This window comes from Salmo salar, chromosome 20 (assembly GCF_965601325.2).
Source record: "Salmo salar chromosome 20, fSalSal1, whole genome shotgun sequence".
Taxonomy (NCBI): domain Eukaryota; kingdom Metazoa; phylum Chordata; class Actinopteri; order Salmoniformes; family Salmonidae; genus Salmo; species Salmo salar.
Window position 1 is genome coordinate 32,349,075 of NC_138310.1, and position 12,601 is coordinate 32,361,675.

Genomic DNA, 12,601 nt, shown 5'->3' on the forward strand with positions numbered 1-12,601 from the left:
CAAAGCCTGCTATGGTTATGTAGATGTGACCTAAGGCTGTTCCACTAGGTGGTAGCTGACCCTCGCCGACCAGGACAGCAAAGAGTTAAAGGTCTTTCCAATTACTGCCGTGTGTGCGTTCATATGCTAGCACATTTAAAAGACGAGTGGGTGGTATAGAAAACGGAGGCAGCTAGGTTGTCGGTTGGCGCTAGGGATGAGATAATGCAATTTAGATACAGGAAAAGTAATACGAATTTATGCAAAATCCCCAAGCGGGTCATTTTAAATCAATGTAGAATATGCTTCCTAACTAATGCCTGTCAACCAGGCCTCCCAAACCTCAGTAAATTCAATCAGACAGTTCATTTAGCTGGAGGATGTAAGGGTGTGAGGGGGGGTTGCAACTTCTACAGTCAAAGAAGTGATCGAGGAAAAATTATGGCGAGAAAAGATTTTAATGAACTAAATGTGTTGTTCAAGCTATTCAGAATTCCTAAAGAAAATCTAGAGATGTGGAGAGAGAGAAAAAAACACTCCCCCACCCCATTCACATGATATTTTCCGTTTTCCCTTCTTTTCTAAGCCTTATTGCGCTCTCTCTCTCTCTCTCTCTCTCTCTCTCTCTCTCTCTCTCTCTCTCTCTCTCTCTCTCTCTCTCTCTCTCTCTCCTCTCTCTCTCTCTCTCTCTCATGAATTTGGGCTGTTTTTTAATGAAAAAGTCAGGAGAAAGTGCCGGGTTTGGCAGATAAAAGGGTGCTGGCGGATGACAGTTCTGACAGGCAAATGCGACAGTGAAGGGTGTTGGGGGTACGGGTAGGAGGAGCGGGGGAACTGTTCAAATTGCATGCTGTAATCGTCGACGGTGTTAGATATGGCATGTCTCTCTAATCTCCTGCCAAATAGATAGTGCAAAGACGCTGATCGCTGTAGCAATGCCATCCATCCCTAGCTATCCATCTCTTTAAACCACAGATAGGGTATCTGAGCAGAGCTGGGCCCACTCAGGGCGAGACCTGTCTGGCCACTGCTGGAGAGGAAGGATTTCCTATCACTGTCTTCTTTTTTCAACTACTGCCTCTGCACTATGAGAGAACAAACAGTCATTTTCATTAAATGCATAACTCATATTTGATTCCTACATTAAAGAGGTCCCAGGCTATAAGAGTTCTTAACTAATTATGTTCTGTGCTGTAGCCGTGATTCATTAGCCAAATGGATTTTGTGTTGTTGGACCAGGCCCTGGTTCAGCTGGTCCCCGGCAGAAAGCTGCCGTACAGGCATGGATTAGGGAAATGTGGAGGGAGATTTTCTGTGCTTCTGTGTTCGTGTGCAAGGGGGGGGGTTGGAAGGGAGAGAGAGAGAGTTTAGCGGGGAGAGAGGGTGGCAGTACTGCTGGGGTCTCACCCGCCCAGCCACCCACTCCTGCTGGAGTGGGAGGCCTGCTGCTGGTTGCATGCTGGAAGCTGTCCCCGTTTTCACACACACACACTTCACACTCTGCCGAGCCCCGATTGGCCCATTTCAGTTTCCGCACCTCAAAAACCAATAGTCTGGCCCGTAAGAAAACCAACTGCCAGGCCCCGCCCTGCTTGTCGCCGTGGCTTTGAGGGTCCGGGGGAGGGGGCGTGGAAATGGGGAGAGGATTAGGGGGCGAATTTAGCAACATTTCTGTTCTCCGGGGCTGTTTAGTTAACCCTAAAACGCAGCCAGCGTCCTCCACACCCCCCTGACTCCCCCCTATCCTCCCCCACCTCACTGCTGCCTCTCTGGGGCAGGTTCTTAAATCCTTTTGAAGTCCTAAGCGCTTCAGAAATCCATTGAGAGCCATGTATAATGGCTTTTAAGAGAGAGTGTTTAGCTGAATCCCAGCCCCATGGCTTATGAACCGCTGCCTGCTTTAATGGATTCTTCCCTCTTCTCTTCACCAAGACTAAATCCAATGGATTGTCCCTCATTATCATTTAAATAAGCCTCTCTTTCTACTCCAAACGCTCCAACTTGAATGAACCCTGCATAGTAAGGCTAATTCCAAATGGCCTTGGCCTCCTGTTACTGAGTCACACACACATTATGCACGCACGCACATTCACTCACACACACACTACACATACGTTGTTCGCTTTTGCCCCTTTGTGTTCACATATATGGCTGGCCCTGCCCCTCTGCCTTCCACCTCTACCCCTCCTTCTCCCTCTCTCTATCTCAGGCGGTGGGGACAGGAGGGGTGAATGGAGAGGGAATAGTCTTTTGATTCCCGCAGAGCTGACTTTCCGGTTCACAGTAGGACACCTCCCTAATTGTCACAGTGGGGTTGAGACTGTGATTCAGAAGGCACAGAGGCACTGATGAGGGCTAAAGCGCAGAGAAAGGTGTGGGAGGGAGGGATGGAGAGATGGAGGGATTGGAGGTACTATGGACAAAATTGGTCTAGCAGAAAAGTCCCCTCCTGAGACTGCAAATTGCCAATCGAAATGGAGGAATAAAGGGGGGAAAGTGGAAGGAGAGGAAGGAGAGGGAGATTTGGAGATTGGTATTCTGACTGTGACCTGAGTGAGTGACGGAGAGAGAGATAAAAAGAGAGAGAGATGGACTCTCCCTGTCAGAGGCCTCGTCTATCAACAGAAGCGAGCACACTATGTCAGCATACACATGACAGGGTTATTATATAGTATCAGTGTATTTGACATTATATATAAGTGAATCAGACAACCAATGACAACCATTATTGGGTTTGTCCTATGGAGCGATTTCAGTGCCAACAGAAATTGTATTTGAATTCCATAATTTAGAATTTATATTAGGATATTGAATTTGAATTTAAGATTTATTCATTTGTAATGCACACATTGAATCATTGAATTCATAAATTGAAATTGTATTTCATGTTTTGAAACTGAATTGAATGAATATTAAATTCAGTTTAAAAATTTAATTTTATGGAATATTCATATTCAATATTTATATATTCAGTTTCAATGTGGTTGATACTGCATTAATTTACTGTGTATCAAGTTTCCAAACTATCATTTCACGTTTATCAAAGTTTCATATATTAAACTTCTCAGATGCATTCAGATTGAGTTTTCAAATTCAGTTCTTTAAATTCAGATTCAAAACCAGAGACAACATCGTGGTACTTTGCCAATCAGGAAAGGTAGAGGAACACTGCTCTCTGTGGTAAACTTTGGGCGTTTTCTGAAGCCAATGTGGCATGTTTCGTTTCATTTCATTTAAACTATTTTGATCCCAATCCTGAAAGATTAGACTCTGGGTAACTTGTCTGAGACCTGAAACGTTGCCTTGTCTGGCGTACAGGAGACCTGGGTTTGAACCCCGTCAGTCAAACTAACACGTCTTCAGGTCTCAGGCAAGGCTGCTCCTCACATGCATGGATCACCAAACTACCCCTGTTGCACTCTCATTAAATGGGGTGCACAGATCCTGCTGCTTCTGTTTGCCACAGAAAGTGTTGTTGTTGTGCAGTAGGCCTGTTTTGAACCCAGTCAGTTATATTGGTGCCATGATCTCTGAGTATGCGGTCAAAGGGGGTTGAAATGTAACTGAGGAGGTTCGATGAACCACGCTCTTTTGATGAGTAACTTTACTGGAGACTTGAAGACTTGTTAGCTTCCTGAACTCATCCCTATGGGCTTTAGCTGTGGGCTAACACTGTCCTGCGAACCCAGTCAGTCACAAGAGCACGATTAAATAGGGAGTGGAAAGGCTATCCTTAGAAGGGCTTTGACGGGGCTATTAAACTATATTCTTATAGGGGAAAATTGCGTTTTTTGTGACACTACGTTCTAACATGTCCTGCGCGGCCTGTGAGGCGAACAGAAGGCACGTCCATGTTCCAGAGAGTCTAGGCTTTCAGGAATGGGGTCATAATAGCTTATAGCCAAAAAACAGTTCAAATGCTAGAGACAAATTCATAGGAAGACAATACATTAAACCATTCACATTGGCTTCAGAAACTGCAAGAAGCTTATTTTTACCACAGAGAGTGTTTCATTCTATCTGTTCTTCTCTACATTTCCTGGCTCGATAAAGTACCAGGATGTTGTCTCTGGTTTAGAATCTACATTTAGAGAACTGAATATGAATGCATCTGAGAAGTTGAATATATGAAACTGTGATAAACTTTAAATTATAGTTGGTAAACTTGATACACAGAAAATGTATGCAATATCTACTATTTTGAAACAGAATATATCATTATTTAATTTTAATATTCAATTAAATTGATATTGAATTTGAAAACTGAATGCAATATTCATAAAATTCAGTTTCAAATCATGAAATACAAGTTACCTTTATGAATTCAATGATTTAAAAAAGTGCAGAAATTAAAAAAAAATTCAATTCAAATTCAATAAATTCAATGTAATGTAATACAAATACAATTTGTGTTGTCACTGAAATCGCTCAATATTGTCCATACATGCATACAAAACTCAACTTTGACCCTGAACTACACCCCATTACTTACAGTGGGGGGAAAAAGTATTTGATCCCCTGCTGATTTTGTACGTTTGTCCACTGACAAAGAAATGATCAGTCTATAATTTTAATGGTAGGTTTATTTGAACAGTGAGAGACAGAGTAACAACAAAAAAATCCAGAAAAACGCATATCAAAAATTTTATAAAATGATTTGCATTTTCATGAGGGAAATAAGTATTTGACCCCTCTGCAAAACATGACTTAGTACTTGGTGGCAAAACCCTTGTTAGCAATCACAGAGGTCAGACGTTTCTTGTAGTTGGCCACCAGGTTTGCGCACATCTCAGGAGGGATTTTGTCCCACTCCTCTTTGCAGATCTTCTCCAAGTCATTAAGGTTTCGAGGCTGACGTTTGGCAACTCGAACCTTCAGCTCCCTCCACAGATTTTCTATGGGATTAAGGTCTGGAGACTGGCTAGGCCACTCCAGGACCTTAATGTGCTTCTTCTTGAGCCTTTGTTGCCTTGGCCGTGTGTTTTGAGTCATTGTCATGCTGGAATACCCATCCACGACCCATTTTCAATGCCCTGGCTGAGGGAAGGAGGTTCTCACCGAAGATTTGACAGTACATGGCCCCGTCCATCGCCCCTTTGATGCGGTGAAGTTGTCCTGTCCCCTTAGCAGGAAAACACCCCCAAAGCATAATGTTTCCACCTCCATGTTTGACGGTGGAGATGGTGTTCTTGGGGTCATAGGCAGCATTCCTCCCCCTCCTCCAAACACGGCGAGTTGAGTTGATGCCAAAGAGCTCCATTTTGGTCTCATCTGACCACAACACTTTCACCAGTTGTCCTCTGAGTCATTCAGATGTTCATTACCAAACTTCAGACAGGCATGTATATGTATTCTTGAGCAGGGGGACCTTGCGGGCTTTGCAGGATTTCAGTCCTTCACGGCGAAGTGTGTTACCAATTGTTTTCTTGGTGACTATGGTCCCAGCTGCCTTGAGATCATTGACAAGATCCTCCCATGAAGTTCTGGGCTGATTCCTCACCGTTCTCATGATCATTGCAACTCCACGAGGTGAGATCTTGCATGGAGCCCCAGGCCGAGGGATATTGACAGTTCTTTTGTGTTTCTTCCATTTGCGAATAATCGCACCAAATGTTGTCACCTTCTCACCAAGCTGCTTGGCGATGGTCTTGTAGCCCATTCCAGCCTTGTGTAGGTCTACAATCTTGTCCCTGGCATCCTTGGAGAGCTCTTTGGTCTTGGCCTTGGTGGAGAGTTTGGAATCTGATTGATTGATTGCTTCTGTGGACAGGTGTCTTTTTTACAGGTAACAAGCTGTGGTTAGGAGCACTCCCTTTAAGAGTGTGCTCCTAATCTCAGCTCGTTACCTGTATAAAAGACACTTGGGAGCCAGAAATCTTTCTGATTGAGAGGGGGTCAAATACTTATTTCCCTCATTAAAATGCAAATCAATTTATAACATTTTTGACATGCGTTTTTCTGGATATTTTTGTTGTTATTCTGTCTCTCACTGTTCAAATAAACCTACCATTAAAATTATAGACTGATAATTTCTTTGTCAGTGGGCAAACATACAAAATCAGCAGGGGATCATATACTTTTTTACCCCCACTGTATACTGTAAATGTTATCCCACTCCACTAAATCATTTTTACACAGATCAATGAAAGATGGGTTGTTAAGGGTGATGCAATGGAATGGTATATTTATGTAGTGGTATACTGTATTCATGTTTCATCTGAGCTGTTGTTCACTCCAAAAACATGGGAGACAGAAGGTTAACATGAATATTGATTTTAAACTATAGCGGCTTCATCATTTCTGTGTCAGCGGCTGGCTCAAGGCCCCTAAAGGTCAACCCTGTTCTCCTCTCTCTCTACAGAGCTCCACTCACTCGCTGTCAGGCCGGGGCTACTCGGTAAGTGACATTTTCATGCTTCATGACTTTTACGGCAGAATTACAATCTCCAACGACCCTCTTTATGGCTCCGCCGCTCGATACTTTTATTATGTTAAGTAGAGTAATGGAGAAATCATGAAATTAGGGACATTAATCTTGAATGACCGGTTAAATTGTAGGAAGGAAGGGATGACACTGAGCCCCAAATCGCACCCTATTCCCTACGTAGTGCATTACTTTTGACCAGGGCCCCATAGAGTGTCTTGCTCTACCTTGGGTAAATGTGCCTGTTTTATTGACATTCATCCTGTCAGGCCAGGCAGGCAGGCAGCCATTCAGTGGTTTAGCAGTTTAAGTGTTAGAGGAGGTGTCTTCCTCCAACTGCCTTCCATCTAGTCATTTGATTCAGTTGTCAGACATTATGCTTAAAAGCCTTTTTTTAAAAGTGAGTGCCTGCATTGATACGCAAAAGTAATTTTCCCACTATACATATAATATAATATACTACCTTATCCTTTTAGAAAACCCATAGCATAGCTGTTATTATGTATGCCTATCTTATGAATCTCTTTCACATTCAGCTCTATACTTTCGTTACCGTTGAATTGAAGAAGTCGAATGTGTTCTTGTGCAAAGTGAAAATGTTTATAAAAAATCTTGTCAGCCCATTCCTTTTATAATGTGCACTGGTTCACTTAGTGTCACTAGGAAACTATTTCTCCCATTTAAAAGCATATTTTGCAGACTACACACCAGTATGTGTGTTTTTCAAACCTAATGAACCTTTTCACTTATCATTATTTGCAGAAAGCTGATGAGTATTGTTTCCAGGTCAAACCCTTTTGAGTTCCATGTATAACTCTTTCCACAGAGGGTTGTACATGGAACCCAAAAGAGTTCAACCTTGAACCAAAAGGGGTTCTACGTGGAACCAAAAATGATTATCCTATGGGGACAACCAAATAACCCTTTTGGAACCCGGTTTTCTAAGCGTGTACATGAAAGGGCTAATTTATAGAGAGACTTTTATCTCCCGTTACAACACTAGACCTGCCTGTGAGTGTCATGGCAATTGTTATTGTAGCTTTAGTGTTATCAAACAAATAAACAACATCTATAAATGGTTTGTCACTGCTAATCAGGGGAGAGTATCTGCTGAGGTAGCATTTAAAGAGCCAAACAAAGCTTAAGTTAAAAGACATTGATCTGTGTGGGTCCTTATGGTGCTACTGCTGCGTGGAAATGGAACATGTCCCATTCCTATTCCCTCATGGCTGCATACTCTCACAGAGATGAAAACAAACAAGACCTCCCGGAAGCTGCTGCAGCCCTTTCGCTTGAGCTGTCAGTTTGAGTCTGGTGGAGGGAAGGAAGGAAGGAGAAGGCCCCCTTTCTTTATCTGTTCTTTACGGATAGCGAGGCAGGGGGAGGGTGAGAGAAGAGAGAGAGTAAGATCAACAAAGATCGAGAGAGAGGGAAGTAGAAAAAGGAGGGAGGGAGGGAAGCAAGAAAAAAGCAAGAAAGTGCACAGGGGCAGGAAGTCTCACATTGTCCTATCTGGTGGTGGTGCCCTCTGGGCTGCTTGTGGGCAGAATGATTCAGAGGGTCAGCTCTCTCAGAGTGCGCTCAACTCTGGCTTCTGGGGCCGCACAGGGGCCCTTATCAGCAGGTGCACTGGGCTCTGAAATGGGGCCTCGGAACCCCCAGGGGCCTGTCTGAGAGAGGGAGAAATGTACGCAGCCAACGGGAGGTGTTGTGGCTGGAGGAAGGAGATGGGTAGCAGGTAGGTGGGGGGTGGTTTTATCTGTCACAAGGCACTAAGAGGTCAAAATCCCAATCTCTCTTGACAGTTTGTTTTCCACTTCTATAGGAGATAACGCCTCCGCTGTTTCCCCTGACATATGTCTCTGACGTTGCATGCCTGCCAGGCTGCTTTATCAGAGAGGTTCATTTGAGACGTAAAAGAAGACGTTCAGATGTAGACACATACGGAATTGGAGCTGTAGGAGGACTGAAGCCGTAGGTTTAGGTGTAAAAAATGATATATTGTTGGAACATCATATTTATAGGTACATGTTAGCATGTATTAACGTACAATATGGCTAGTTCTCCATTAGCATACATGAGCTGTACACATCCGACTCCTTACACTAATCTGTATTAAACTGGACCGCTGATAACAGGTAATATACAGCATAACCACTGAGCACCACTATCAGTCTGAGGTAAAAGTAGATGTGGAATAGTTTCAGGTCCTGTTTCCCTCTCCTGTTACCCTGTTTCCCTGTTTCCCTCTCCTGTTTCCCTCTCCTCTCTTCTGTGTTCCTCTGGCTTTATTATAGTGTCACACGTTTGGGAGACAATATCTGGCCCATTTCCTCAGCTGTTCACTACCTGCTTGTTTTTACAGGGGAGAGGAGAAGGAGATGGCCCCTGTCCCTAAGTCTTTCTGGTGATTTATCTTTCTCTCTGGGGCCCTCGATAAAAACCTCCAGTCCTCCTCTGTGCCTCGCTCGGCGAGATAGGCTTTAAGAGACGGAGAGAAATGTTAAAATATCACCATGTGGCTATCTGCCCCTCCAATATCCTCTGCAGGCTTGAAATAGAACAGAGGAAGACAGTTTATGAAAATAAAGAACAGCTCCTTTTCACCCAGACGAAGCGATTGAGCCGAAGCCACTGATCCACTGAAGGCCCAACTCTTGTTTTCCCCCCTTCACAATGCAGTCTTGAAAACCCGACCCTTGGCAACACAGTGACTAGGGCAGGGTTTCCCAAGCTCGGTGCTCGGGATCCCAAGGGATGCACGTTTTGGTTTTTGTCCTAGCACTACACAGCTGATTCAAATAATCAACTAATCATCAAGCTTTTATCAGCCCAACGTGTAGTGCTAGGGCAAAAACCAAAACGTGAACCCCTTGGGGTCCCGAGGACCGAGTTTGGGAAACGCTGGACTAGGGCCAGACCCTTTCAATGATGGACTCTTTATGTCACTGCCTACGTCGATAACAAAACAAACATCCAGGGACTGACATTCCAACAAACCACGAGGCAGACATGCCAGAACGTTGCGATTCAAAACCAAAGTTTGCATGCAAAACCTTTGTAGTGCTTTTAGTGGGCGGCAGGTAGCCTAGTGGTTAGAGCATTGCGCCAGTAACCGAAAGGTTACTAGATCGAATCCCCGAGCTGACAAGGTCAAAATCTGTTGTTCTACCACTGAACAAGGCAGTTAACCCACTGTTCCTAGGCTGTCATTCTAAATAAGAATTTGTTCTTAACTGACTTGCCTAGTTAAATAAAGAAATTTAGTTGATGCAAACTAGCCACCTGTGAAATGCACTCATTAAAAATAACCTCTGATCTCCATCTTGCTAGCAACTAGTTTGTATTTTATTCAAGTGGATAAATTAGAGACGTAGGCGTTGACGTAGGTCCTCTGTGCCAATAGAGTCCATCATTGAAACCTGACCCTAGTCACTGTGTTGCCTAGGGTCCGGCTTTCCAGACTATTCACAATGATTGTAGATAGACCTTGTACTGAGATGCAGTTGGAATGCTGATACTGTACATTTTTGGGAGGGTTTATCAGTATGTTGTTGGCGGTTACAACCTTAGCCGGGATGTCTGGGTTCAGCTGGAGTGTTTATAGCTCACAGACACACCTGTTGGGTATTACCCTGCTCTGGATTATTTCATCCTATTTTATGCTAGATGAGTCTACACTCAAACATAACATTCGCAAAGTCATCTGTGCGTTTCTAAAACAACCTAATTTAATTGATTTGGCATTCATGACCTCCGCTTTGTTCCAAATAAATGTCCTTGTCTGACAAGCAAGATTTAAAGACTAAAGATCTTTATCAAATACATAATAAGCTCTATTAAAAAGCTTCACGGTTTATTTAACTAAACAACACGATTCATCCGATTAAATGTTAAATAAACCGATTGTTATAAAAACCAAAGAAGGAAATTGAGGGGAAATTATACAACATATTTAATGTGATTTTACTATAAAAATCTATATGTTTCTCAGTGAATGTAACGTCACATATTACCCACCAATACATCCTATGAGCTGTGGAAGGCCCTATCTTTCCCCCTACATTAAAACTCTCTCGCTCGCTCTCTCTCTATTGCTCTCTCTCTTTCTCTCTGTCTCTTTCTCTCTGTATCTCTGTCTTTCACTCTCTCTCTATCTTTGTCCACAGTATATTTGTCTCCCCTGTCGCACCTTGAAACTCCCCCATCCCAGACCCCCTCTGTTCGGCCATAGTTTCCATCGTCTTGCAGGTGTCTAGCTACATACCAGCGGCCCCTGCACATTGTGAAAATTAGTCAAATAAACCAATGGCCCAGCAGGATAGGGTTGGAGCCCTGACATTGTCCGCCCCTCTAGTGGGGTGTTGTCTGTCAGGGGCGCTCCAGAAGGGCTGTCCGGGTTGAAAACCCTATTTGATTATGCCTGTGTGCGGGCCTGCTTCAGAGCAGGGGCCTGCTGCTCCCCTCTCGCAGGGGGAGCCCGGCTGTTGCCACTAGCAACAGATAAAAATGGCTGTTAACCACAGCAGGGCCCACAACACATCAATCATGTGCTCCAGATAAAAGCTTTAGGCTTCTGGGTGCCCGGCACGCTGAATGGCGGTGGACACAAAATCCCCTTTCCAATGACTGCACAGCCCCTATGGTGGAGGGGTGGAGATGCCATTTAAAATCCGCCAACACAAAAGGTACTCTGGGAGAGGTCATTTGAATAAAAAGGCGACATGGTGAATTAGTGCAGGCCTGGCCTCAGAAACAGCCGGCATAGTTCGCTTGTTCTAAATGAACTCTTAATTGCTTTTGCCCACTTGGCTTTGCGCCTAAGGCTTTGTGCAAGAGTTGGGGAGTTCGGCATCACTGCATACCCGCATATGGCTTTTCGAATGGAATTGATATTAGTGATTGAAAAACAACGTAGAATGACCTAGAGGGCTGTGAAGTGATTTTGGCCCTGTGGCATTTTTCTCTAGAGGTGACTTTAATGGTTCATTTCAGCCCTTTCTCAATCCAAACCACTGTTATAGTAAAACTAATATTAGACAATGTACAAGGCTCTATGTAGATCTAATAGATTATTAAATGAATCTCAGAGTTACGATCAACCATGTTTATGTCACACTGAAACACACAGACCCCAGGGGTATAGGGTAAATATGTATTTGTTTTTCTTGGTTGATGCCCCCCACCAACTTGGCCCAATTTAAGAGAAAGGTCTGTCCATAATGTTCAGTAACTAAGTGACGATGCTTTCAGGATTTGTATACCGCTGGCATTCCCCATTAACTTACACTTTCCTAATATTGAGTTGCACCTCCCCTTTTGCCCTCAGAACAGCTTCAATTCGTCGGGGCATGGTGTCGAAGGTGTCGAAAGTGTTCCACAGGGATGCTGGCCAATGTTGACTCCAATGCGTCCCACAGTTGTGTCAAGATGGCTGGATGTCCTTTTGGTGGTGGACCATTCTTGATACACACAGGAAACTGTTGAGCCTGAAATATCCAACAGAGGTTACAGTTTTTTACACAAACAGTGCGCCTGGCACCTACTACCATACTGTCACGTCCTGGCCAGTATAAAGGTTAATTAGTATTGTAGTTTGGTCAGGACGTGGCAGAGGGTATTTGTTTTATGTGGTTCAGGGTGGTGTGTTTTGTAAAAAGGGTGTTTGATTTAGTAATTCCGGGTTTTGGTTTATGTTTAGGTATATCTATGTGGAGTCTAGTGAGTGTATGTCTATGTTTGATTAATTGGGGTTGGGACTCTCAGTTGAAGGCAGGTGTTGTCTATCTGCCTTTGATTGAGAGTCCCATATAGTAGGGTGTGTTTGTGTTTGCTTTTGTGGGTGATCATTCTGAGTTTAGCCTTGTGCCTTACCAGACTGTCAGTGAATCGTTCGTTTTCTTGTTTGTTGTTTTGTATTCATTTTGAGGTGAATAAATGTTCAAAATGAACAATCACATACCTGCTGCGTATTGGTCTACCTTTTCCGACGATGATTTCGTTATATCGTCAGAAGACGAAGAAATCCCTGACACATACCCTGTTTAAAGACACTTAAGTATTTTGTCTTGCCCATTTACCCTCTGAATGGCACACATACACAATCCATGTCTCAAGGCTTAAAAATCTGTCTTTAACCTGTCTCCTCCCCTTCATCTACACTGATTGAAGTGGATTTAACAAGTTACATCAGTAAGA

The 12,601-nt window shown here is 43.6% G+C and overlaps 1 protein-coding gene across 6 annotated transcripts in view; it reads left to right on the forward strand.

The window, feature by feature from the left end:
* LOC106580457 (autism susceptibility gene 2 protein) overlaps positions 1–12,601 on the forward strand; it is a 429,740-nt gene that overhangs the window by 183,784 nt on the left and 233,355 nt on the right. For 5 of the 6 annotated variants that reach the window (XM_045703232.2, XM_082966367.1, XM_045703236.2 and 2 more), the window contains exon 4: positions 6,341–6,376. The exons of the other annotated variant lie outside the window; for it this stretch is intronic. In XM_045703232.2, the coding sequence (XP_045559188.1) occupies positions 6,341–6,376 (36 nt within the window). The remainder of the gene's footprint in view (positions 1–6,340; positions 6,377–12,601) is intronic. 6 annotated transcript variants of the gene reach the window in all.